The sequence below is a fragment of the Macrobrachium rosenbergii genome, chromosome 27, assembly GCF_040412425.1.
Source record: "Macrobrachium rosenbergii isolate ZJJX-2024 chromosome 27, ASM4041242v1, whole genome shotgun sequence".
NCBI lineage: Eukaryota > Metazoa > Arthropoda > Malacostraca > Decapoda > Palaemonidae > Macrobrachium > Macrobrachium rosenbergii.
In genome coordinates this window covers 7,098,417-7,124,009 of record NC_089767.1, presented here as the reverse complement: position 1 = coordinate 7,124,009, position 25,593 = coordinate 7,098,417, and the positions used below count along the sequence as shown (strand labels likewise).

Here is a 25,593-nt window from a genome sequence, read left to right as displayed (position 1 = left end):
TTGTACTGTATTGAAAAAGTACTTTATTGATGCAGTGTGTACATACAGACATAGGCAGAGGAGGAGCTTTACGGATACAGAATTTCAGGTCAGTAATGAGAATTGTCGAGTAATTTCTAACATTTCTGCTTAAGCTTCTTTAGACCCGAAATGAATATTGTAATCAGACGTGCAAGCGAAGCATATAGGCTATTTGTACCTAGAACTAAGTCAGGCGAGAGATCATTTGTACACTGCGCACCAAGACTAAACAACAAAATACCGCCTGAAGTGAAGGGCATACAAGAATGCAAATCTGAAAAAGAACTAAAGACCCTCCTATTCGGCAGGAGCTACGACACTGACGAGAAAACACTAAAAGACAATTATAAAATATAAGAAGCACCTCATTTTGAAAACGTACAAGAGCTCGCCAGTGAGGGAATTATTCCTGTGGAGGGCTGTACCTAAATCCAAACAAAGTGAAACAGTGACGTGTATAGCCTACTCTTAGTGGTTCTTGAGGACGCTTGCGAGGTATGGAACCAAATTACATGGAAGTCTTTGATAACAACCACTTTGCTTTCCCAGACCTCTTCAGGTCTTAGCCAGCTTACATCATCACTAGGTACATAGCGAGATATACTCCCACATATGTCTGTATAGAATTGCAGTGAAGTTAGGTCAGTACGCGCCCACCGCTTCAATGTTCAGGCGTAAGTAACCATTAATACTGAGGATCACAGTTTTGTTTTATTTATTTATTTATTTTTTTTTTTTGGTGCATTTTGAAATAAAAGCGTGGTTTTAAGAATTTTCTTTATTAGTTTTATTGCACCATTTTACAAGGCAAAAGCTTAAAGAAAATACAAAAATAAAATTACAGTCAACGTTGATGCTTAGGGAACTGGGTAGAATGGGAATAAAAAATTTCTTTTAATTAAACTGAGTTCGCCGTCGTCGGCCACACCTGGAAAATGCTGGCTTAACGGAAGTGTTATGACCCCTCACACAAATTTTCCCAGACCTTAAAATCCTGTTCTCTTTACGGAAAAGTATGACTTCATTTCAGTGCATTATCAAGGCCAAATTTTTTCCTTCTATTCCTTAAAACCGACCGTACGTTTATTTCCTGCTATTAAAAGAAAAAAAATTTTAAAAGAAAAATTTTTTTTTATTTTATTTCTGAAATTTAGGTTTCCAAGCCAAGCACTGGGGCACTTTCGGGGCTTAAGACAGAAAGATGAGGGAGTTGGAGAGGTTGGAAAATGAGGTAAGAAAAGGAAGCGGAACGAAGGTCAAGTAAAGGCGGTTGCAGCTGGGGGCCGAAAGCACTGATGTGCAAATACCCTTTAATAATGCTTACATGGCACACGTGAGATGCACTGACGATAATAACCATCTACAATGTTTATTTTTTCAGTGTTTTTAACTTTCATACTTCCTTGGCCTGTCAAACTTTCACTTTAAGTCATACAATCAGCTTGAAGCATGAAGTACCGTACATTCTGACTTTGCATTCTTATTGCTTTTATTAGTAACTCCAGCTTCCAAACCAAAATTCATTTTCCGTTTGTCTTAACTGCCACGGACACCAGACACTTCCCCTCCTTGTCACACGTCGTAATTATGCATAAAAATTCTGTAATAAGAAGGTAATTAACTCGCAAGAATGAGGTCACACGAGAATTCTCTCGATTATGAGGGGTAAATGCTTTCTCTCATGTTGTGGGTCTTAACCTTCTAGAGTAAATATATACTTCAATTTGATTCTTTACTACATGGTCCCTTATTGTTTAATCGTGCTAAAGGAGGCCTGGTTGAATATAGAATATTGGCATAAGGCCAAGCACTGGAACCGATGAGGTCATTCAGTGCCTGAAAAGGCAACTGACAGAAAAAGTTTGAAAGGTGTAACAGGAGGAAAACCTCGCAGTTGCACTATGAGAATCAATTGTTAGGAGAGGGTGGACAGTAAGATGGAAGAAAGAGAATATGAAAGGGGGTACAGTGGGTGGAACGAAAGGGGTTGAAGCTAGGGGCCGAAGGCACACTGCAAAGAACTTTAAGTAATGCCTACAGTGCACCGCACGAGGTGAACTTACGGCACTACGCGTCTACAGAGAGGACGCCTGGTGGCGTACAAAAGACAAGAGTAATACATATGTGTATGTTTGTGTGTGTGTGTGCTGGGGGGGAAAATGTAAGCGTTTGCGTATGTGTTTTTGTCAGTCCCCCATAAAAAAACATACTACGGTAAGGAATGACTTTTTTACAAACATGGGTAGAATGAAAAACTGTACACTTTAAAAAAAAGAACAAAGCCTTGGTAATCCGTAATTTTTCATAGGTTTAAGCAAACCCCTTAACAACGTCAGAAGTGAAACACGAATATAAAATTTTGTTTGCTACTTTAAATCATGCACGCTAAGACAATTAAGATTGTTTCACATAAAATATGGCTGCAAAGAACATTAGGTAATGCCTACAGTGCACCGCTGGAGATGCACTGAGGGTACTGCTCCCCTACAGAGGATATATTGTATTGTTCAGCTGCTATGCCATTCTTGAATGTTCTAGTGCAACTTGTCTAACTATTACTACTTAGGAGAATTGCGGGTTTTCTCCCAGTTCCACCCTTGTAATTCATTTCCCTTATTTTCTGGATACCTCTCTGTTTTTCTATCCAACCACTCTAACTCCCAATCCTTCCTGCCTTAGACGCTGATTGGCGTAAAACACCCAATTGCCTGGCTTAGCCAAAATCTCACAAACAGGAACCAAACTCTTTAACCAAACGTCGCCACACTCACGCTGATCGAACTTCAGCCTGACGAGCTCCAGGACATAAGGAGGATTCGACGGCGACAGCGACATGCTGAAGGGAGGCCCGTGCCCAAGGGCCCATATGTCATCGTCAGTCGCCGCGAGGACGCCGAGCAGGACGGGAGGTTCGCCCTCCCTCACGTGAAGTTCGTCCGGAGGGAGAAGGCGGGGGGCGCAGTCGTTGACGTCCGTGACGGTGACCGTCAGGGTCGCTGTGGCAGTCAGGGGCGGCTCTCCCCTGTCTGTGCCCAGGATTCTGGCGATGCCCAGGGCGCCCTCATCGGCTTCGCGGTCCAAAGGGCGGTACAGCGTCACGCCTCCGTTCTTGTCCACCTGGAGCGAGTTCCATCCACCTACCACGGAGTAGTCCACTTGGCCGGCTCCCCCCTGGGGGAATGGAATAAAAGGAATTAATACAAATGTATAAAGCCTGAAGAAATCATGGGGAGAGAGAGAGAGAGAGAGAGAGAGAGAGAGAGAGAGAGAGAGAGAGAGAGGCCGTACCGTAGGAAAGAAAGAAGTCAATAGGCCATAAAATGTAGAGGCCATTCAGGAATTGAATGGCAAATGGCAGGCACACAGACATAACGAATGCGCATAAAACAGATATGAAAATGAATGTGTATACATACATACATATTTGCGTGTTTATATCATTTTCCCTTATTCTTCGTCCCAGACCAGTAAATATCTATTGAACAACTCCTATTACGTATTACTGCACTTATGTATAATTTAAATTTCGTCTGAAGACAGGAATTAAAAGGCATGATATGTCAACTGTGAGGCTTTGTAAGAATGGAATTCACGGGACTGATTTTTGATTGACTGTTACCTGTCTGGCGTCACAAGGGTCTCCTAGGACGCTTGAAAAACAAAGGACTTACGAAATGTAAGGCCTTTAACTTTGCATTTTTATAAAAAATCAGATTAAGATTTGTGAAAACTCGAATCCAACTTGAAAGAAACTTAAATCTGAAAAAAATCAGCAACCTCAAATGAAATAAAAGCAATAAAAAGAAATCACATTAAACTTACGAAAAGAAGGAAATTAAAACTGCCACGAACTGGGGAAACCTGAAACTGCCGAGATGCAGAAAAAAAAAATCTTAAAAAGGAACGTTTAGAGAAATGTCAAAAGTCAAACATATAAAAAGAAGCCCTTCCCTAAAGTCGATAGCCATCGATGTCATAAAATAAATTGACGAATGCTGAGCGACTCAACTCCAGAACTGCGGAATTGAAGGAAAAAAATTCTTGCTGAAGACTCGGCTTCGTACAATCACCCGCACTGGGATTTTAAGATCGCCAGCGAGTTTTTAAGAAAAAAGGGGGGGGGGGGAAATATACGCAAAATTACGAGTATATTCAACGGGGTTTTAAAGAAGGCTTGATTTTGCATGGAAAAAGAATTTTGGAATCGAGTTGATAAAAAGATTATGAAATTGATATACATGAGGCATGACTGCTTTCGATTTAAATTAGTGTTGATCTACTTTCTCTCTCTCTCTCTCTCTGTTATGGAATGGAATGTAATACAGAATTTAGGCCAAAAGCCAAGCGCTGGGGCCTATGAGGCTATTCAGCGCTGAAAGGGGAACTGATAGTAAAGAAGGTTTGAAAGGTGCAGCAGGATGATAAACTCGCAGTTGCAACCCGAAACAATTGTTAGGAGAGGGTGGAAAGAAAGATGGAAGAAAGAGAATATGGACAGAGGTACAGTAAAAGGAATAAAAGGGGTTGTACCTAACGGGGACAAATTGTTATTGATATAGCCCAGTTCTGGCCCAGAAAATAAGATTAAAAGAAATATTTTCGCAAAATTTTGAGAAAAAAAGTAGACATTGCTTGATGCTACTTGGGTCCTGAATCAAAATTTCAAATGAAAAAACATACAGTCTTCCCAGTGGATTACTAAAAGATAAAGAAATTACCAATTATTTTTCAGTTACAAACAACTGTCCTCCTGTGCAAGTTTGATTTTGTTATTAGTGCAATGATGCTCAATTTGCAAGAAATGTATGAATCTTTGCAGAGAATGCAAGCCACCAGTTTACATACCTAAATCCTTGTGTCTACATCACAGGTATATAAAATATAACACCTAACATACACATGTTTAGTAACCAGAAAGCTAGTCTAAGAATCACCATCGTTTCTATCATTGAAATGTGCATATGACTTATAATACTAGTATTCAACACTAGTATTCTTTGGTCTTCCTCTTGCTCTCCCACCAGGCACCTCCATCTGCATCACTCTCCTCCCCACATATGTCTCATCCGTTCTCATCACATGGCCATACCACTGCAGTCTCCAACATGCTTATATTCTATTTATTTTCGTAAATTCCTAATTCACATATGAGCATTATGTCTCAAGTTTCATCAGTTGTTTTGCAGCCTGCACGTGCCATTGTAAATTTCATTCAGTACCAGATCAGAATCAATAAGCATTTTGTGGATTATGTATAAAAACTCTGCAATGATTTTTTACGAAAAAGTGACAAATCTTGCTCACTTAGAACTAAGAACACAATAATGTACGGAAAAATCTTGCTCACTAGTTTAGAACTAAAACGACAATAATGTACAGTAATCAATTAATACTCAGTTTTTATAAAAAATATATATATTTCCTTTACTCAAAACAGATTTATTAATATTTCCTGTTACTTTTTGGTCTTTCAAGTGAAATCTCGTTCTTCGGAAGCCTGAATTTCCAGTCAGTGGCCCCTTTGGTGGGCTTGTTTCATATGAATAGGGTTAATAATAATAATAATAATAATAATAATAATTACCTATAACACACAAACAAAACAAAAAAATTATAACTTCACCGCAAGCGAGCATTGTGTAACATTCGACTGTCTCAACTCAGAATAGCCGTTGTTTGCATTCTTAAAGGCAAATCTCTCCATTTAAGGAAACTGCACAATTCTGTCTTTTGTCGAGTATGTAGAAACGAGGATAATAATCATTCAATCGCTTCGTATTTCCGCACGGAGAGCAGCAGCGCTTATTGAACGGTTGTTCGACTGCTTGGTAAACAAGGGAATTTTCCGAGGACAAACAAAGGGTGGAATCTCTTCTCGGAGGCAAGTTTGTTTGGAAGTGTTTAATTTTGTTCTTGAATTATGATTCGCTAAACTTGTGCATACTGAAACCTGTGATATATGTGATCAATTGCTTCCGCTGCTCGGATACACAGGTACCCAAAACACAAACTATCTGATGGGGGGCCTTTTTAAATATGTTGGGAATTGACACGATACTTAAATACACTTCTGAGACATCAAGAACACTTCATTCCTGAGAACCTGATACGCTCCTGAAACTATTTAAGACTTGCTTACAGGCAATGAATTTCCAGAGAGGAGATTCATCCTTCTAAGTGAAAGTTTAATTTTTGGGGGTCCTCATAAACCGGTATATATCCACCTTTGTCACCTATCAAATCTCCTATCAATGCTACAAATGTCAGGAAATTGTAGAAATGACCAATCTTGCCCTAGATGTGGTGAAAATCACAGATCAAATGAAAGTGCTAGCAGCATCTTCAAGTGTAAAATTTGTGTAAAAGGTCATAGCGATACTAAACATAAAACATAAGATGGCAGTAAGTGCACAGTATATAAAGAATATGTCAAAGGTGAAAAATAATACGGATCATGGCTTTGACTAATAATCTTCTATGCAACTTAATAAAAGAAGCAAATTTAAAAAAGAACTAAAGACTCCCCTATTCTGCAGGAGCTACGATACTGACGAGAAAACGCTTTAAGACAATTATAAAGTATAAGAAGCACCTTATCTGAAAACGTACAAGGGCCCGCCAGAGAGGGGATTATTCCTGTGGAGGGCTGTACATAAAACCAGAGTGAAACAAAGTGAAACAAAGTGAAACCTACTCCAAGGGGCTAGTGCTGAACATGGCGGTAGCTCCTTGTGACGCCGTGTTTAGTACTAGACCCTCGGGGATCGAAGTATTTTATTATATACACCCATTTCTATATTGTGTAGTCGACAAATTATATTCATAAACGATATCTTCGTGCGGCCGTCCACTTTACTCAGTATGAGTTTACCCTGGACTTTGACAAAGGCGGATACATACTGTAGGATACATAGGATACATACCGGGTTAATACCCATTAAACTTCTATGAAAATCAATCGGCAATGCTCATCCATCTCTGGAAATACGAGGTTTCATAGATGCCTTTCGTGATTTTAATAAATAAACAACGCTACGTCCAGGCAACAGCATAAAAAATTTATTCGCTCAGAAAAACTAATATCCATCTTCATGTGCCGGCGAGGGAATCAAATTTGAAAAGGCCTACCTATAACTATCGTGAGCTGTTAATCAGGTCAGTGGTCTGGTTAAAATAAGGTATACTTTTTTTTCCTGGAATTATGACTCGAAAATGAGTAAAGGTTAAACTAAGGTATACTTTTTTTTCCCTGGAATTATGACTCGAAAATGAGTAAACAAGACTGAGCAATGAGTTGAGTTGAGTTGAATATAGAATTTAGGCCAAGGGCCAAGCACTGGGACCTATGAGGTCATTCAGCTCAGAAACAGAAATTGACAGTAAAAGTTTGAAAGGTGTAACAGGAGGAAAACCTCAAAGCAGTTGCACTATGAGTCAATTGTCAGAGAGGGTGGAAAGTAAGATGGAAGAAAGAGACTATGAAAGGAGGTACAGAAAATGGAAACTGGTTTACAGATACTTACATCATCTGGATCGTGGGCGGACACCGTAGTCAACAAAGTTCCAGGAGGGGCGTCCTCGCTTATGGTGACGTGGGCGTGGGGACGGACGAACTGGGGCGGATTGTCGTTGAGATCTCGGAGCCTCACGCCCACCCAGGCCGTGTCCTGGTGTCTGGGGTCGACCCATCCGCCCTCCCCCTAAAACGAAAACGAACAGGTGGTTATTTTAAAGAAGTAATTTGAATAAATTTTTTCAAACAGAATAAACAAGTACAAAAAAAGCGCCTTAGTTTCTTCGGCGCAACCGAGTTTTCTGTACAGCGTATAATGCTTTATGAAACTTTCAGCCGCGGCCCATGAAACTCTTAGCCGCGGCCCATGAAACCCAGCCACGGTCCGGTGGTGGCCTGTGTTGTTGGTACCTATAGCTGTGCCAGCAGTACGATTATGGCTAACTTTAACCTTGGATGAAATGAAAACTACTGAGGTTAGAGGGCTGCAATTTGGTATGTTTCATGATTGGAGGGTGGATGATCAACATTCCAATTTGCAGCCCTCTAGCCTCAGTGGTTTTTAAGATCTGAGGGCGGACAGAAAAAGTACGGACAGAAAAAAGTGCGGACGGACAGACAAAGCCGGCACAATAGTTTTCTTTTACAGAAAACTAAAATGGAGAGAGAGAGAGAGAGAGAGAGAGAGAGAGAGAGAGAGAGAGAGAGAGAGAATAAATTGTCAGGAGAGGTTAGAAAGTAAGATGGATGGAAGAATATGAAAGGAGGTACAGTAAAAGGAACGAAAGGGATTGCAGCCAGGGACCTGAGGAAGGGACGCTGCGAAGAACCTTAACTAATGCCTACAGTGCACCGCATGAGGTTCACTGACGGCACTAACCCCCTCTACGGGGAAAGGTCTATAAATGAAAATGATAACGAACAGCTAATGGAGAACATTTCTGAACTAATACGACAAGTGTCAGCAACGTAAATACAATTCAATGCTGAATTAGTACAGCAACACACTGCTGTATTGAAAATACTGAGAGATTAATTCATAAGCTGATTTACTTAAAGTGACGACGCAGCAAGGGATATGCAACAGGAAATATCGACACCGTAATTAAAGCTAATGTAAATAATACATAATAATACAAAGATTATAGCAAAGCAACAACAGTCATTAATGTTCATAAATCTAATTACACAAGTCGTCATTACATTGGTCAAATACTTTTTCCAATACATGGGGGGATTATCTGATGTTAAAAATCAACAGACCAGGGAGTCATTCCTGACCCATTATACCGTGAACGAAAACGGGATAGGCAGTTGCCCCATTTGTTAAAATGTACACAATCTTATCACTAACAATAAGACGCGGCAGAAAATATAAAATTTATATTTGAAAAAATTGGGTTCATGTCAAGATTAGCGAACCCAATCGCAGCAGGTTCGCTATTCCTGACAAGAAGATTATTGGGTTCGTAATTCTTTACATGGGAATAATCGGGTTCGCTGTGCTAGACATGAACACTTCGGTACCAGACATCTGATCCCCTAGAGGCTAGTACTAAACAAGGCGAAATACATTTGACCCCCAGGGGGCAAGTACTAAACACGGCGAAACAGTGTAGATGAATCACTGTTTCGCCGTGTTTAATACGAACCCTCATATTGGAGTTCGGACCGGAAAGGGTTGGCCATTCTTTACATAGGGGTCATTGGATTCGTTGTTCTTGACATGGAGATGTTGGGTTCGCTAATCTTGGCATGATCCAAAAAATGTACACTGTTCCCGAAACTTATGTCAGGCATATTCTATTCTGACGAATAAATGCACGGGACAGACAGTGCACAGATCGTGTCGGAGTTTGCGTGCGGTATTAAAAATTTCTCTTGTCCTAAAAAAATAAAATTACCAAAAAAGTTCGTAATCTGTTGGATTGTGATTAAAATATTGCAGGAACATCACTCTGTGAACAGTCTGATTTGATAAGATTTCATTGTAATTCTTAATTACGGTTCAATGTACCATTTGCTAATGAATTCTTAAATGATTATCTCATAATTCTTCGTATTTTAAAGAATATAAGAAAAGTTAACGCAGAATACCTTTCGAATTAAGGCTGAACCACCCGGCTGGCCGTATGTTTATGGTATGTTTATAGTGACTCTCAAAATAAACAGAGACCAAATGACAAAAATGTACTCCGATGTGTACACAGAAAAGTTGCATAAAACATAAGTGGGTGGAACGTTGGTTTTGACTCAAAATACTCTCAAAAAGAGCAATGGTTACACACACACACATACTATATATATATACAGTATATATATATATATTATATATATATAATCTAATTATAATACAGACGTATAATAAACGGAAAATCACCATAAAAATAAAGGCAATTCAATAAATAAAAAACAGGTCACTTCAATGTTAATGTACGCACTTCTCGAACACCATCATTCAAAAAAGGCAGCACTAGTAATGTTGAAACCAGATTCCCAGCAACTGATGGGTTAGCAGCCAAAATCTGAGGTCTGCAGTGGACTGAACAATTCCAATTTCCCAGTGACCAGTCTCCTCGTCGCGTTTTCGAAGCGTACTGTAATTACTCATTGTTTAACTAGTAGTTCCCTTAGTATTTTACTAAGGTAAACAGAACACTGTCATGCTTTTAGTTTTCTGTAAAAGAAAACTATTGTGCCAGCTCTGTATGTGCGTCCGACCTTTATTCTGCCGGCACTTTTTTCTGTCCGCATTTTTCAGTCCGTCCTCAGATCTTAAAAACTACTGAAGCTATTGGAGTGCAAATTGGTATATTGATCATCCTACCTCCAATCATCAAAGGTACATAATTGCAGCCCTCTAGCCTCAGTAGTGTTTATTTTACTTAAGGTTAAAGTTACCCATAATCGTGCTTCTGGCAACGATAAGATAAGCAACTACCGGCCCGTGGTTAAAGTTTCATGGGCCGCGGAATATACAGCATTATACCGAGGCCACCGAAAGATAGATCTGTTTTCGGTGGCCTTGATTATACGCTGTAGCGGGTGTACAGCAGAAAACTCGATTGCGCCGATCAAACCGGCGCATTTTTAAAATTCTTTTTTATGGTTCAGTATTCGTTGTTGTATATACGCATGCATATTTATAACCGTAATAACTTGAGCATTGGCATGTAATTCGAACATGCCAATGTTATTTTCGCCTTTCATAAGGATATACCAGTCACGCGAGTATTACTGACATGTGTCCTGCTCAGGACATAAAGAATATAGACACAGGAGCTCTCTATTACCGAAACATTTCATCCATTAAACGATAGAAAAATGCTAAAAACACACACACACACACACACACACACAAAACAAGAGAAGAAAAACTAAGTAGGCTGCTTGAATCCAAATGCAGTTCTCCGTTACAAGAATTGGACCCACCTTGAATCATTTCTTTTGGGCGAAAAGACACATTATTCCAAAACAAGAAACGTGATTTACTGCACACTGGAAGTTGCTATTCTTGTGCAAAAATAACGGAATAAAATAGCAAAAGAAAAAAAAAATAATGTAAAAAAAGCGAACACTGAACCTGGAGTTATGATGCTAACCATTAGGTTTTAAATGGCGATCAATATTCTATGCAAGATTTTTACTGTCATGTTAATAAATGCAAACAGCACACGATTTAAATATTACGCTGAAAACCCAGCAGACACTTGTCGATCCACACACACACACACAATACGCAAAAGCACCTCTGTCTTGCAAGTACTCTGACAATTTATGATTTCAAAATCACGTCCCGACCATATCGCCTTGACCGCATCCAGACAATAATTTCTTGGTCTTTTTCTTCTTACTCCTACAACTTCGAGACAATACGCATATTGCCAGCCAATCGTTCTGCAGTTCCTCATCTCGGCCAAACTCTCATGAAGCACAGACATTTATCATTCCACTTTTGCTTAATTTTCACAGAATCTTTGGATCTCCATATTTCTTATCATTTCACACATTTCATTCTTCAAACTTACCATGTCAGTGATTCACCTCATTAGCTTTTTCCTTAGTTCTCTCATTCTCATTCAACATTGATTCAACGAACCCTTCGTATATCCATGTTTTCAAACAGTTCTTTTTACTTCCAAATATTTTGCAAACTACATTCCTTACTCAATCTTTTCCACAATTCAACTCTAGTCTTACACTACCTGCGTCTGTCACATTTACTTCATGGCAGGTAAATGAATCGACCACTTACCTTTCCTACAAAAGTATGACAAGAGCTTTTACAGAAAGCAGAGGTCAGTAAGAACTTGGCGCTCACTTACTCCTATGGATACATGATCAATGCATCTGGTGCCAGTGTTAGATTTTCAGGCTCAGAAACCCATTCCGCAACAAAACCTAAACACAAACGTACTTACAATCGAGGGAGAAAGGCGAGATTATCCACTTGCCTGGTCAGTGACCTGCACCATAAACTTGAATCCCTGGCGATGGGTGTCGTCCTCGTAATCCAGCGTCCTCAGGGCGTACAGCTGACCGGATGCCCCAGTCGACCGGATGCCAAAGTGGTCCCAGCCCCAGCCGCTCTCTTCCACGATCTGGAGAGAAGAAGAAAAATGTTTCCAGTTTATAATTTACAATGTTGTGGCACTTTGCTCTCTTGACTGTTCGCCTTTGTATTCGACCTCTAATTAATTCTGACTTTCTGCTAAAACTGTTCACTTTCGGTTTGTGTACAGCCCTCCACAGGGATGATTCCCTCTCTGGCGGGCCCTTGTACGCCTTCAAAATAAGGTGCTTCTTTTTATAATTGTCTTTCAGTGTTTTCTCGTCAGTATCGTAGCTCCTGCAGAATAGGGGAGTCTTTAGTTCTGTTTAAAATTTGCTTTCTTCTTGTGTGATCTTCACTTCAGGCGATATAATGTTGTATAGTCTTGGTACGCAGTGTATAAATTAAATATTTGCAGCTGATGATGGGTTAAGAGTAGGACCCCAAAAGCTTCACGAGAATTAAGGCAAGAAATTGAGAGATGCATACTTTTACTGAACGTCCAGCAATTCATCACTCGAGTACCATTTGCGGGAGGGACCCCATTAGTAGAAATAACAACAAACAGCTATGGAAGAGAAGCCTGAACTGAAATACGAAGATGGCAGACCGCTTTAAAAGAAATACGAGAAATCAAAACTCGATGTGGTTTTCCTGGAAAAATGTTGATTAGAAGAAAAATGTTCAGTGGAGTGATACAACAGACCAAGGGAATTTGAACTGCAAACATCCAAATACATGAACATATCAGTGTATATTTTCTTGACACTTGGGTATTTCAAGATCAAAAGTGGGCAAAGAGATGTGACTGTGAATAAGGATTTGCTGAGTGAAGGTCAAGATATTATGCCTTAATACTTTGCTGAAGAAATCTGAAAGTTTTATTCACAAGTCGATTTATACTTCAGAAAGAAACAGCACCATTCAATATTATCACAGCTTCCAACAGCAAACGGCGAGAAGGTTTTCTGTGAAATTCCACCACTCACTTCTTTCCTGAGCATTCTCTTCCACAAATCTCCACTCATCCCAAATTTTCTATCTCCTAGGTCTGATCCAAGTGCTTAAACACCCCACCACCCTGTCTTGTATTTATTTTGAGGGGGCCACCAGAGTAATCAATCATATGCAAATTACTGGTTCACGAATTGAACTGAATATAGAATTTAGGTCAAAGGCCAAGCACTGGGACCAATGAGGTCATTCAGCGCTGAAACAGAAATTGACAGTGAAAGGTTTGAAAGGTGTAACAGGAGGAAAACCTCAAAGCAGTTGCATTATGAATCAATTGTTAGGAGAGGTTGGAAAGTAAGATGGAAGAAAGAGAATATGAAAGGAGGTGCAGTAAAAGGAATGAAAGGGTCCTAAGGAAGGCAAGCTGCAAAGAGCCTTAAGTAATGCCTACAGTGCACCGCATGAGGTGCACTGACGGCATTAGCCCCCTACGGTGACTGCACGATGTGAGTAAGGTTAAAGAGTGAAGGGATTTAACAAAGAAAGGGAAATGACCAGTTTCTTTGTACAAGAAAAATTCCACATTCCGTGCATATAATATTTTCTTAAATAGAAGGTGGGATCGTGTGGGTGTGAGAGAGTGTGTGGGGAGGGGTGGGGGTGGTTGGTGAGATGACCATTTTTGTCGAGAATTCCAAGAGCATTTGTGGATTTTCTTGTATTTTTTTTTGGGGGCGCCGCGGCTCTTCTCTACACTCTGATACAGGCATATATCTAAAGACAGTTATTTTAGTACAGTTGGATGAGATGTGCTTTTATTGTTCCAGACATGCAGGTTATATTTTGGTTGAGTTTGGCTGTCTTGTATGGTAGATTTAAAAAATAATAAATACTCGAAGAATGGGTATTTTCGTTTCCAGAAACATTTGGGACCAAAGATTATAAAGGAATTTATTTTTGGCCACACCTTATGAACCGTACAAGGGAGAAACTTCATATCTGATTTGCTTACTCCACTAATAAAGGCAACGCAAGGTCAAGGTGGTTCTTACAGGTCAAGGGTCAAGTTGAAATATATAACGTTTGAAATATAGCAAGCAAGAATATATTCTGCACTCAAACTGCATAAACGAAGCTGATAGACAAAGTGAAGCCTAGTTCAAACATACAATTCAAAGTTCAAACGTGATTTTTATCTTGCCCATAACACAAGCGTGCATGTGTGTACACACACACACATATATATATATATATATATATATATATATATATATATATATATATATATATATATATATATATATATATATATATATATATATATGTGTGTGTGTGTATTTACTTAAATGTAAATTTATTCCAATAACTTGTTTATTTTCCACTGTCAGTTTGTCCATTCATTCGCACACATTACTCTATGAATGTATCGTACCTTTGCTATTGGCGTGTATACAAATATGTAAATCACACATTCACACACACACACACACACACACAAAGGGACACATCCAAAAGTACAACTTCAGCGCAGAATCTCCAAACACACTTTAATGTGAGGTTTGTGTGATATGCAAAACAGGTAATCAGTACTAGCGCCAAGGTAACTCTGAATTTCTCTTCTGTTAAGAAAACAATTTCCTTTGGAGCCTTTTTCTGGATATGCAGATTCTCTCAAACATTTCATTAAGTAATGAAAATCAAATTATCTTCATTAGATTTATTTTTTTTCTTTTAAACCTGTGAAATACAAAGCTGTTGTGCTATTTGTCTTGACCTGGTAACTTTCGTGAATGGTTGCTAAATTTGATTAATTATTGTATTTCATATAGTTAATTCATATAGAAACGTATATATAGATATATATAAATATATACTATTATATATATATATATATATATATATATATATATATATATAAAATTTGTGTATAAATATATATAAATATATATATTTAAGTAAATGTATATATATACAGACCAGCACTACAATACCTTGTAAGAGAAGTGATTCTTGGTGTCAGGATCCGCAGCCGTCATCTCCAGGAGGGTCGTGTTACTGGGGGGACCGTCCCCCCACGTCTCGTCCACTTCCAGCTCCCAGAACTGCCGAGCTAGGCGCGGAGAATTGTCGTTTTCGTCCGTCAGGCGAACGACGACTGTCCCCGTGCCTGGAAAAAAAATCACGCGGGAAAAAATCGTGTTCGGTTTTAGGTTGTACTTTCCGTTTTCTGTCCATTAATCTGTTGCCGCGCAATTCCCTTTTCTCGGTTTCGTGTGATTTCTTTTCTTGCTTCTTAATTTGTTCTTGTGTGATTCCCTTTTCTACCTTTGTGTAATTTTCATTCTTGCTTATTCATGTAACCTTGTGTAATTTCCCTCTTCGACATATGTGTCATTTCCTTTCCTACTTTTTAATCTGTTCTTGTGTGTGATTCCCTTCTCGACCTATGGGTAATTTGCTTTCTTGCTTATCAAAATAATCTTGCGTAATTCCCTTTTCCACCTATATGTACTTTCCATTCCTGCTTATTAATCTATTCTTGTCTAATGCCCTTTTCGACCTGTGTAATTTCCATTCCTGCTTAACAAAATAATCTTTTGTAATTCCCTTTTCTACCTATACGTAATTTCCATTCCTACTTATTAATCTATTCTTGTGTAATTCCCTTATCGATCTATATGTAATTTCCTTTCCTGCTTATCAAAATAATCTTGTGTAATTCCCTTTTCTACCTATATGTAATTTCCATTCCTACTTATTAATCTATTCTTGTGTAATGGCCTCGTAACGTATATTATAGCGATAACAAAAGGCAATTTTTTTTCAATACATGTAGTGCATCAGCCTAAGGTCTTGATAGAATGAAGATGAAATTTACAATTCTCAATATACAGTTATTCAAATTGATTTTGGAAAAGTGAGGGGAAATGCCTGACTATCCAACGAGGAAGCCTCTTGTCAAAAGAATCAAGAATCACCCCAAAAGATGATAGAGTTTAAGCCTGCATCTATCGCACTTCTGCCGAATACAGTAATCTTGAAAGTCACTTCTAGAGAGTGGAATTTGAACGTGGGAAATACAGTGCTTTATTTTAACAGCTGATCACTTAACTGGAAGATTACATGTATGTGTATGTAATTATATATATATATAATGGACATATTTATATATATGAATGAATTTAATTTTATCACATCCCTTGATGGCCTTGTGGTTCAAGGCGTCACTGCAGTCCTGAATTCTTGTTCTTCCGTGGTTCGAGCCCACGAACTTATTATTATTACCTGAAAAATTCCCCTTCGGGTAAACATATGAAAATATATTATTTCCGAGGTAGAACGGATTGGATATTAAAGGACATTTGTAGCTTAATACTTTATGTATGTGTATATATATATATTATATATATATATATATAGGTGTGTGTGTGTGTGCGTGTACGTTTGAATGCATATTGAAGAACAAAATTGAAACACGGCCTTCAAAATACATTTATTGCCCAAGGAACTGAACACCAGGGGAGGGACCGTAGGTACAGCATAACCTAGAAGAGAAATGCAATTTATGCAGATTCAAGGTCTTATCTGGTATGCAGGGCGAGTCATTTCCTCAACGTGAAACTCCTCTGGGAGTTACTTTTCACCGATGCTGAATTAATGACACTGTTTACCGCTTGCTAGCATCTTTTCTCTTCGTTCGTCGAAATGAATGGAAAGTGTATTAGGGGGGAAATTTCGTGTGCAGTATAGTGATTCCTCTCTCTCTTTCTTTCTCATCATTTTTCCTCTCTATGCATCAAAATAAATTATTAAAATAAGACTGGGAAGTATATGTCTTTTCGGTAATACAATTATTGGTGGAAACTTCGTCTGCTATAGAATGAACTCTCTCTCTCTCTCTCTCTATTAGAATTTTCCTCCTCGTGCATCAAAATACATGACTAAACAAAATGGGAAGTATATTAGGGGGAAAATTTCGCCTGCAGTAGGGTGACTTCTCTCTCTCTCTCTAACTCACAATTTTTTCCTCCTCGTGCATCAAAATAAATTATTAAAATTAGAGTGGGAAGTATGTCTCTTTAGTAATAAAATTATTGGGGGGAAAACTTTGCCTGCAATTTAGAGAATCTCTCTCTCTCTCTCTTCTTCTTCTTCTCTCTCCACTTATATAAGGGGCCGACGTTTTTCTCCCGTAACCACCAAAATATCTGTCGTGGTTTCCGACTACAATGGCGACCACTTTACATCTAAAATGTTTTGCAGATTATGTTTTCTGTTTCTTTCCAAGATGCCGCCAGAGGTAATGCAATTTATGCTTGAATTATTCTTCCTCTTTCATTCGTAACAAATTCCGTGAAAGATAAAAAAAAAAAAACTCTATTGCCGACACATCCATACATACACACACATATATGTATAAATATAAATATATATACATATATATATGTATATATATATATTAAGCATGTATATATATATTCGTGTTATTTCCCTCGAAAATGTGTTGGAAATAACGCGAAAGCGCTTGGTACTTCTTGCTTTTATTTTTCTTTTGGTCTCACCCGAGTAGATTGTCATACGCCATTACGTGACATATAAGCACATATGTATTTATATACTGTATACATGTAAGTATGTTGATGCATTTAATGTATGTGTATTTTGTAAATTTCTCATCTCAAACAGACGAAGATGATATACCAGATAGGAAAAATTCTTAAAAAGAAAAAAAAAACGCAAAATTCATGAGTTTTATCAACAGATATTTGACACTATAACCTCCCAGTTTCCAAGAGTGATAATCCAGGTCGCAGAAGCAACAGAATTTATGGCTTTCGTGTTCAACAAATAGCTGTGAGATTTATTGCATTAAAGAAAACAGTCAAACATTTGTTGTGTGAATATCCACACTCTAGTCAGCAATGACTATCAAGTTTTGGAAATTGATCGATCAGGGACTTTTGTCAGAAACCTCAACATTTGCAATTAACCCAATAATAAATTTTTTGAAAAGTTGTAATTGAATTGACAAAATATAAAAAAACAATATACGGTGAGTTAAAAAAACCCTCGGGCTAGTAATAATAATAATAATAATAATAATAATAATAATAATAATAATAATCAGTTCAGTCGTCTGGTAAAACTATTTCAATAATAATAATAATAATAATAATAATAATTATTATAATATATTATTAATAATCCTCTCATTAGTTTGGTAAAACTATTTCAATAATAATAATAATAATAATAATAATAATAATAATAATAATAATAATAATAATAATAATGAGCTCAGTGGTCTGATAAATCTGTTTCAATAATAATAATAATAATAATAATAATAATCAGCTCATTGGTCTGGTAAAACTATTTCAATAATAATAATAATAATAATAATAATAATAACAATAATAATAATAATAATAATAATAATAATAATAATAATAATGCTGCTATCGGCCCAATACTTGCTCTTTCGCCTCCATAAATCTGTAGGCACTCCTTGCAGTACATTGGCAAGGGGCGCGGTGAAATACGATGCCTTTGGACTACTAAAACTATACCACACAGGCCTGGCCCTAAATTTCTCCGGAGGAGAATTTCGATAGCAGTGGCAGGAGATATGGCTTTCCTTTGCAAGGCGGCAATAAAAATATGGCCATTCTTTACCGGACTTCTGAAATACTATCACGGCGGGGCAGATTTTATAAGGGAGGTCATTCCTGCGTTCGTCGATGCACACTGTAACTAATAAGAATTACAAGTAATGTGACAACACTGATAAATGCAGTGTTCTTTTTATTATGGACCACGCTTTCCTTACCAGATACATATGTAATTGTAATAGCCACAATGCCCTCTTAGCTTCTCGAATTCTCCGCACTTTTTTGGATACGCTTGCCACTACAAAGCCTTAAGATCCAAGTGCAAGAAATATGAGGAAATGAAGATGCCCGGTAGCAGGGAACGAACCGGGGTCCTCTAATCAGAACGAGGCGACAATGGTATCTCGTTCTGGGTTCCCGCTACCGGACATCTCATAATTTCTTTATATTTCTCGCGCTTGGATGGATCTTAAGGCTTTGCAGTGACAAGCGTATCCAAAAATAGCGCGAAGAAATCGAGAAGTTAAGAGGGTATTGTGGTTTTTACAATTACACACACACATATATATATATATATATATATATATATATATATATATATATATATATATATATATACATATATATATTATGTGTGCATGTTTTTGTGTATAAGCTGTAGTCGATCATTAAATGAGAGAATTAAAATCAAGTCACAAGAAGGATTTGGAATTCTGTCAGTAAAGCTATCTATCTATCTGTCTCTATCATATATATATATATATATATATATATATATATATATATATATATATATATATACATATACATATACTGTACATATATATACTAAACCAACCTTTGAGCCCTCCCCATCAGCAGCCACCACCTGAATGTGGTACTCGGGCGTGGTCTCCCTGTCCAGACAGCAGAGGGCGGTGGTCACCAGCCCCGAGTGAGGATCCACGCTGAAGATGGCCTCTCCGGACCTGTCGTGGATGACGTTTTTCTCGATGGCGTAGGTGATGCGGGCGTTGGTGCCTTCGGTGGCGTCGTCTGCGTCCCAGGCGGACACTTCTGCTACCGACAGGTCTGCCGGGAAGACGAGGAGAAAGTGGTTTTGGGGTGAGACGGGATTAGCTCCATTTTGCTGGAGATGGAAGTCTTCCCGAGGGTATTATTGGAACCTACACTACAAATTGCTTTTTTGCATGTTTGGAGTTTGTGTTCTTTTAAGAAAATGCAGGTCTTAGATACTGTAAATTTCCATCATAGAAACTGAAGTACACAGGAACTGACAGCAGTTTTGGAAATGTTAAAAATTCCCCCTGTTCTGTTGAAAAATGCAATTATTAAATACTGTATTTAACACTCATTTTCCATCATACCAACTGAAGTACACAAAAATTGACAATAGTTTTGGAAATGTTGCAAATTCCCTGTTCTTTAAAAAAAAATGCAATTCTTAAATACTGTAATTTTCCATCATATTAACCGAAGCACACAGAAATTGACAACAGCTTTGGAAATGTTGCAAATTCCCTATGTTCTGTTAAAAAATGCAATTCTTAAATACTATAATTTTCCATCATATAAACAGAATTACACAGAAATTAAACAATAGTTTTGGAAATGTTGCAAATTCCCTATCTTCTTTTAAAAAATGCAGTTCTTTAACACTGTAATTTTCCATCATATCACCCGAAGTACACAGAAATTAGACAATAGTTTCGAAAATGTTGCAAATTCCCTATGTTCTTTTAAAAAATATTCTTAAATACTGTAAATTTCCATCACATTACCTGAAATACACATAAATCAGACAACAGTTTTGAAAATGTGGCTACCTTTCTGAAAAGTAAATATTCCTTTAGAAGTCATGTTATGTGTACAGGCGCTGTATGTGAAACTAAAAAACGATAAAATAGCTTTCTTTCTGTAGTGTGTGTGTCTGTCCAAGTCTTTCTGTGTCCTTTGATACCATTATGAGCTTCGTGAAATTCTTTTCCCGGCAGATTATTTTGTTCGTGTAAGTTACAGGGTGATTTTAACGTTACTATCTTAAACCTGTTTAATTTCAGAATAATAATAGCTTATCCTGCATGTGAATGATGGGGTTTCAAAACTAACAAAAACGACAATGCTGTGACTAACACCTACTATGAGCCTAAGTACCTGTACACCAAACCCTTGAGAAAAATAAAAAAAGTCAAAAAGAGAAATTTACACCTATTTACTAAATGATTAAGTAATAAAAAAATGCAAATCCGCCGAAAAGAAAATAGATGAAACAATTAGTAAACGTAGGAAATTTTGGAAGGAAATGATTAAACTTGGTAGGAAAAAGGTTTGCAATACTGATGAAAGGAGACTTTCAACACGGAAGAAATTCTTCTGGAAGAATTTTTACCCTTTGGAGAAATATTGGGTGAATTCGCCAAGTGGTTCTACTCCCACGATAACCTCGCAATTGTAATAGCCACAATGCCCTCTTTAACTTCTCGAATTCTTCGCGCTTTTTTGGATACCCGGGTTCGTTTCCCGCTACCAGACATCATAATATCTTCATATTTCTTGCACTTGGATCTTAAGGCTTTGTAGTGACACGCCCATCCAAAAAAGCGCGAAGAATTCGGGAAGTTAAGAGGGCATTGTGGCTATTACAATTGCATATGTGTCTGGTAAAAAGTGACCAGTAGATTCTACACATATACATATCCATATCATATATATATGTACATATACTTATATACATACAAACCTTTAGACAAAACTATTGTCTAAAGGTAGTCACATTTTCAAAACTGTTGTCTGATTTATATATATATATATATATATATATATATATATATATATATATATATATATATATATATATATATATATATATATATAGAGAGAGAGAGAGAGAGAGAGAGAGAGAGAGAGAGAGAGAGAGAGAGAGAGAGAGAGAGCTGGTGTAAGATTTTCGTAATACGCTGCGTCTTGTCATTTCAAATTGATTCCAAAAGCAGGATCAGCATTGCTACTGAATTCTGAAACTTGAAATACAGTAATGGAAGCCACGCTAACATTCTTCACAAACACAGTGGAACAACCAGGCACGAGTTTCAATTTTAATTTTCAATTTAATTCGACATCAAAATTGATTTCGTCATTTTTGGATTTCAATGTAAAAGTTTTTTGCTTTCTCTCACAGCAATGGGCACAAAAATAAGTTTAGTCTCTTACAATTAGTGGTCATTTTAATTCGAACAGTATTTTATTCATCAACAGTACCTTAATCCTTCATTCTAAGGCCCTGAAATGATTAAGCTGTTAATCCCTTCACCAACCAGTGTCATCTTTGCATACATTTACTAAGTAAAACAAATATATTTTTGCGAAGTCATCAATCGAGCTTAGTAATGCAAAACAACTGTTTCCATTTTAGTCAGCCACATTTTTATTACTCATTCACCATCTATCGTCGAATGCATAATGTAGTCTGACTTATAATTTACTTTCTTTCAGTGCTGTATGAAATCATAAAATCAACATTCACTGCAATTCTTTTCAACTTCCCTAGATATAGCTTTGTCTTCGCATCCCACCGCCTCTGTATCACATCACTTTAAAACCTGCTGTTTAAACTAAACGTCATGATATTTCACAGTCGTTATAGGGCCTTTTAACTCGAAAGTCACGCAACCCTCATGAAATATTCAGTCTTCTGTGAAGATATTCCCAAACAATTCATGAAATATTCCAGCTCGCTTATCTCGAACAACTTATCTATATTAGAAACGAAAACATTTACTCCAGAAAGGTATATTTTTCACATTAATTCCCGATTCAATGCTTCCAGTGCCCAAATAGTTTCAAAATATTGCTGCATAAATTTCTGACCGGAATAATTTTCTTGAATGATCTTTCCCTCGCAAAAGGATAGACATTTTACATTCTCCCTCATTCCTGACTTAATATTTGATCCATAATGGGCACACAATTTCGCATTCTGTTCTCTTTCAAACAGACATAATCTAAGAGTGGAAATAAGATATTTGACACTATTATTATTATTATTATTATTACTATTATTATTATTATTATTATTATTATTATTATTATTATTATTATTCAGATGATGAATCCCACTCATATGGAACAAGCCCACCAAAGGGGCCGCTGACTTGAAATTCAAGCTTCCAAGAAATATGGTGGTCATTAGGCAGAAGTAAGAGGAGGTAAAGTAATTCAGAAAGAAGAGCTCTCACTTATTAAAAAAGAAAAAATATATCAACAAATTAACATAGCAGACAAAAAATGTGTTAAAAATTCAATGAGAATAGTATTAGGGTAGTAATGCATTGCATTTTCTCTTGAACTTTTGAAGTTCCAATTGCACGAGAATTCAGTAATGCCATTAATTATTACGGGTTTGTCCCACGTGACAAAGTCATTTGTGTAGTGTTGATGGCATACATATTGGCTTAACGTGCTAAGGGATCAGGTGTCCTGTGGGGACGGGTAGACTCTTTTGAATTAAACAGTGAATTATATACAAGAAAATCAAATGATTATGGCGGGTCGCCACCCATGTGGGAGAGGGTACGTAGCGAGGAACCATTTTCAAAATATTTACTAAGAGGAGGCAAGATGACACATTTAGAAGTCCCCTCCTCTCAAATGGGAAGAAATCTGGTCAAAGTTATTAGATACACATACATGCATACACATACAAATATATATACAATGTATAACTGTATTTATATATATATATACACACAATGTATGTACACACACACACATACATATATATATATGTGTGTGTGCGCGTATGCGCATGTGTGTGTATCTACTGGTCCACCATAAAAAGCAAGAGCCAACTGGAATTCATTTACACTTCTAGGTGTCAAGTTTATATAGAAAAATTTATGATGGAAAATTCTGTAGCTAAATCGCTTTCTCCGACTTAAAAAATATGAAATGCACAAACATATATATAAAAAAGTATTGCTATAAAAGCCTGTCCAAAAAAAGTTTCTCAAAAATGATGAGGAAGCGCTGCCATTCGTTTCAACAGCAGTATAAACTGGCACAAGAAAGAGAGGTTTAAAAAGTTAAAAAGAGACAGAGAGTGCTTAGTCCATATTTTCTTCAGAGCTTAACTTCAAAGCACTAGCGAATCCTGAAAAACTTCATGGGAGGGGGTGCACAAATTTTCCCTATATATATATACATATAATTTCTATAATAAGATACATATATACATATATACACATACATATATTTTTTCTATAATAATTTTTAATTTTTTGACATTTCTATATTTCTCATTTATGTTATTATCTAAATCTTCAATGTTATTATTATGTCATTATTTCTCATGGGGGGGGCACGTGCCCAGGTGCCACCCCACCCCCTGGATCCCCTAGAGCTCCAAAGCCCATTTTTCTACAGCTTCGAGGCAGATAATATATATGTATATATTTCTATAATAATAATATATATATATACATACACATTTTTTCTATAATATTTTTTTATTTTTTCCCATTTCTATATTTCTCATTTATGTTATTATTTAAATCTTCAATGTTATTATTTTGTCATTATTTTTCACGGGGTGGGGGCACGTGCCCAGGTGCCCCACCCCTGGATCCCCTAGAGCTCCAAAGCCCATTTTTCTACAGCTTCGAGGCGGATAAAAACCAGACGTAAAACCTAGAATAACGGCAGCCGTGGAAGTGGGAAGCCCGCGAGAGGAAAAAGAAAAAATAAAATATTAAAAAAAAATAAAGAAATGGAGACCCGTTTTAAAAGACACACACACAAAAATGACATTCATACAGAGAAGGGTTTCGAATCCGGAGCCAGATAAGCAATGGTGCAGTATTTCCCCGCTTCGAAAGTTTCCCCAGACAGGGAAAATAAGAAACAGAATTCCGTTTGTCTTTGCGAGAGGTTTTACGAAATGGAGTCTTTTTCAGTAAGAATGTCTGAAACGCAGATTCCCCGTCCCTGCTAAATTTAGGCCCTTTCCCCAAAAATGGTGGGAGTTCCGCTGGATGTGGGTTAAATTACACTGCTTCGTATTTTTGTTTTTGTTTCTCGTTGCTCGTGCTAAAATTCATTAGAAAATAGTACTTTCTTTTCCGAGAGAGAGAGAGAGAGAGAGAGAGAGAGAGAGAGAGAGAGAGAGAGAGAGAGAGAGAGAGAGAGAATCGTATATTTTACAGACACAGAAGGAAGAGAGAGATTTGTCTGTTTTTGTGGGAGGGGAAGTAGACTGACGTATCATATTACTTTCATAAAGTATTATTTTTTTTTAAAATCTTGAATTAAAATGTTATAACTTTGTAAAAACTAAAAAATGAGATTGACAATTGAGTGACACTGGTCGAATTCTAAACTCTATATTATCTATATATTATCTAGAAAAAAATTAAGAGATACTTTAGGAGGTATTATGAGTATGAACCTCTCAAATCATTTTCCTGAAACTTGACTGAAAAAGAGAATTATGTTTCATGCAGATGCTAAAAATGCAGTCTAATGTTGTCACCTGGTGATTTCTAAGTGCTGTATATGTCAGTGTTTTGTTATCTGCTTATAGATAATAACTGCGCTAAGCTGATGACGAAAAAATAAAATTGTGAAGATACATTTTTTCTGGAATTTCATGGCTGAAACGAATTACCTGCAAAAACTGCAACTTTAAAAATATTTTGCTCAACTCACCTACTGGGCCATTTTCCTGCACTTCTCCAAACATCGTCACATTGTAGATACATTTTTTTTGGAATTACATGGCTGAAACGAATTTCTGGCAAAAACTGCAACTTTAAAAATATTTTGCTCAACTCACCTACTGGGCCATTTTCCTGCACTTCTCCAAACATCGTCACATTGTAGATACATTTTTTTCTGGAGTTTAATGGCTGAAACGAATTTCTGGCAAAAACTGCAACTTTAAAAAT

General features: G+C 37.2%; 1 protein-coding gene across 1 annotated transcript in view; it reads right to left on the bottom strand.

Moving 5' to 3' along the window:
• LOC136853386 (putative neural-cadherin 2) overlaps window positions 1–25,593 on the bottom strand; it is a 451,957-nt gene that overhangs the window by 30,489 nt on the left and 395,875 nt on the right. Inside the window, exons 12-16 of the mRNA XM_067128834.1 lie at window positions 19,487–19,723; window positions 15,032–15,207; window positions 11,989–12,135; window positions 7,545–7,721; window positions 2,793–3,192 (exon numbers count right to left, since the gene is read on the bottom strand). Coding sequence (XP_066984935.1) covers window positions 2,793–3,192; window positions 7,545–7,721; window positions 11,989–12,135; window positions 15,032–15,207; window positions 19,487–19,723 — 1,137 coding nt within the window. The remainder of the gene's footprint in view (window positions 1–2,792; window positions 3,193–7,544; window positions 7,722–11,988; window positions 12,136–15,031; window positions 15,208–19,486; window positions 19,724–25,593) is intronic.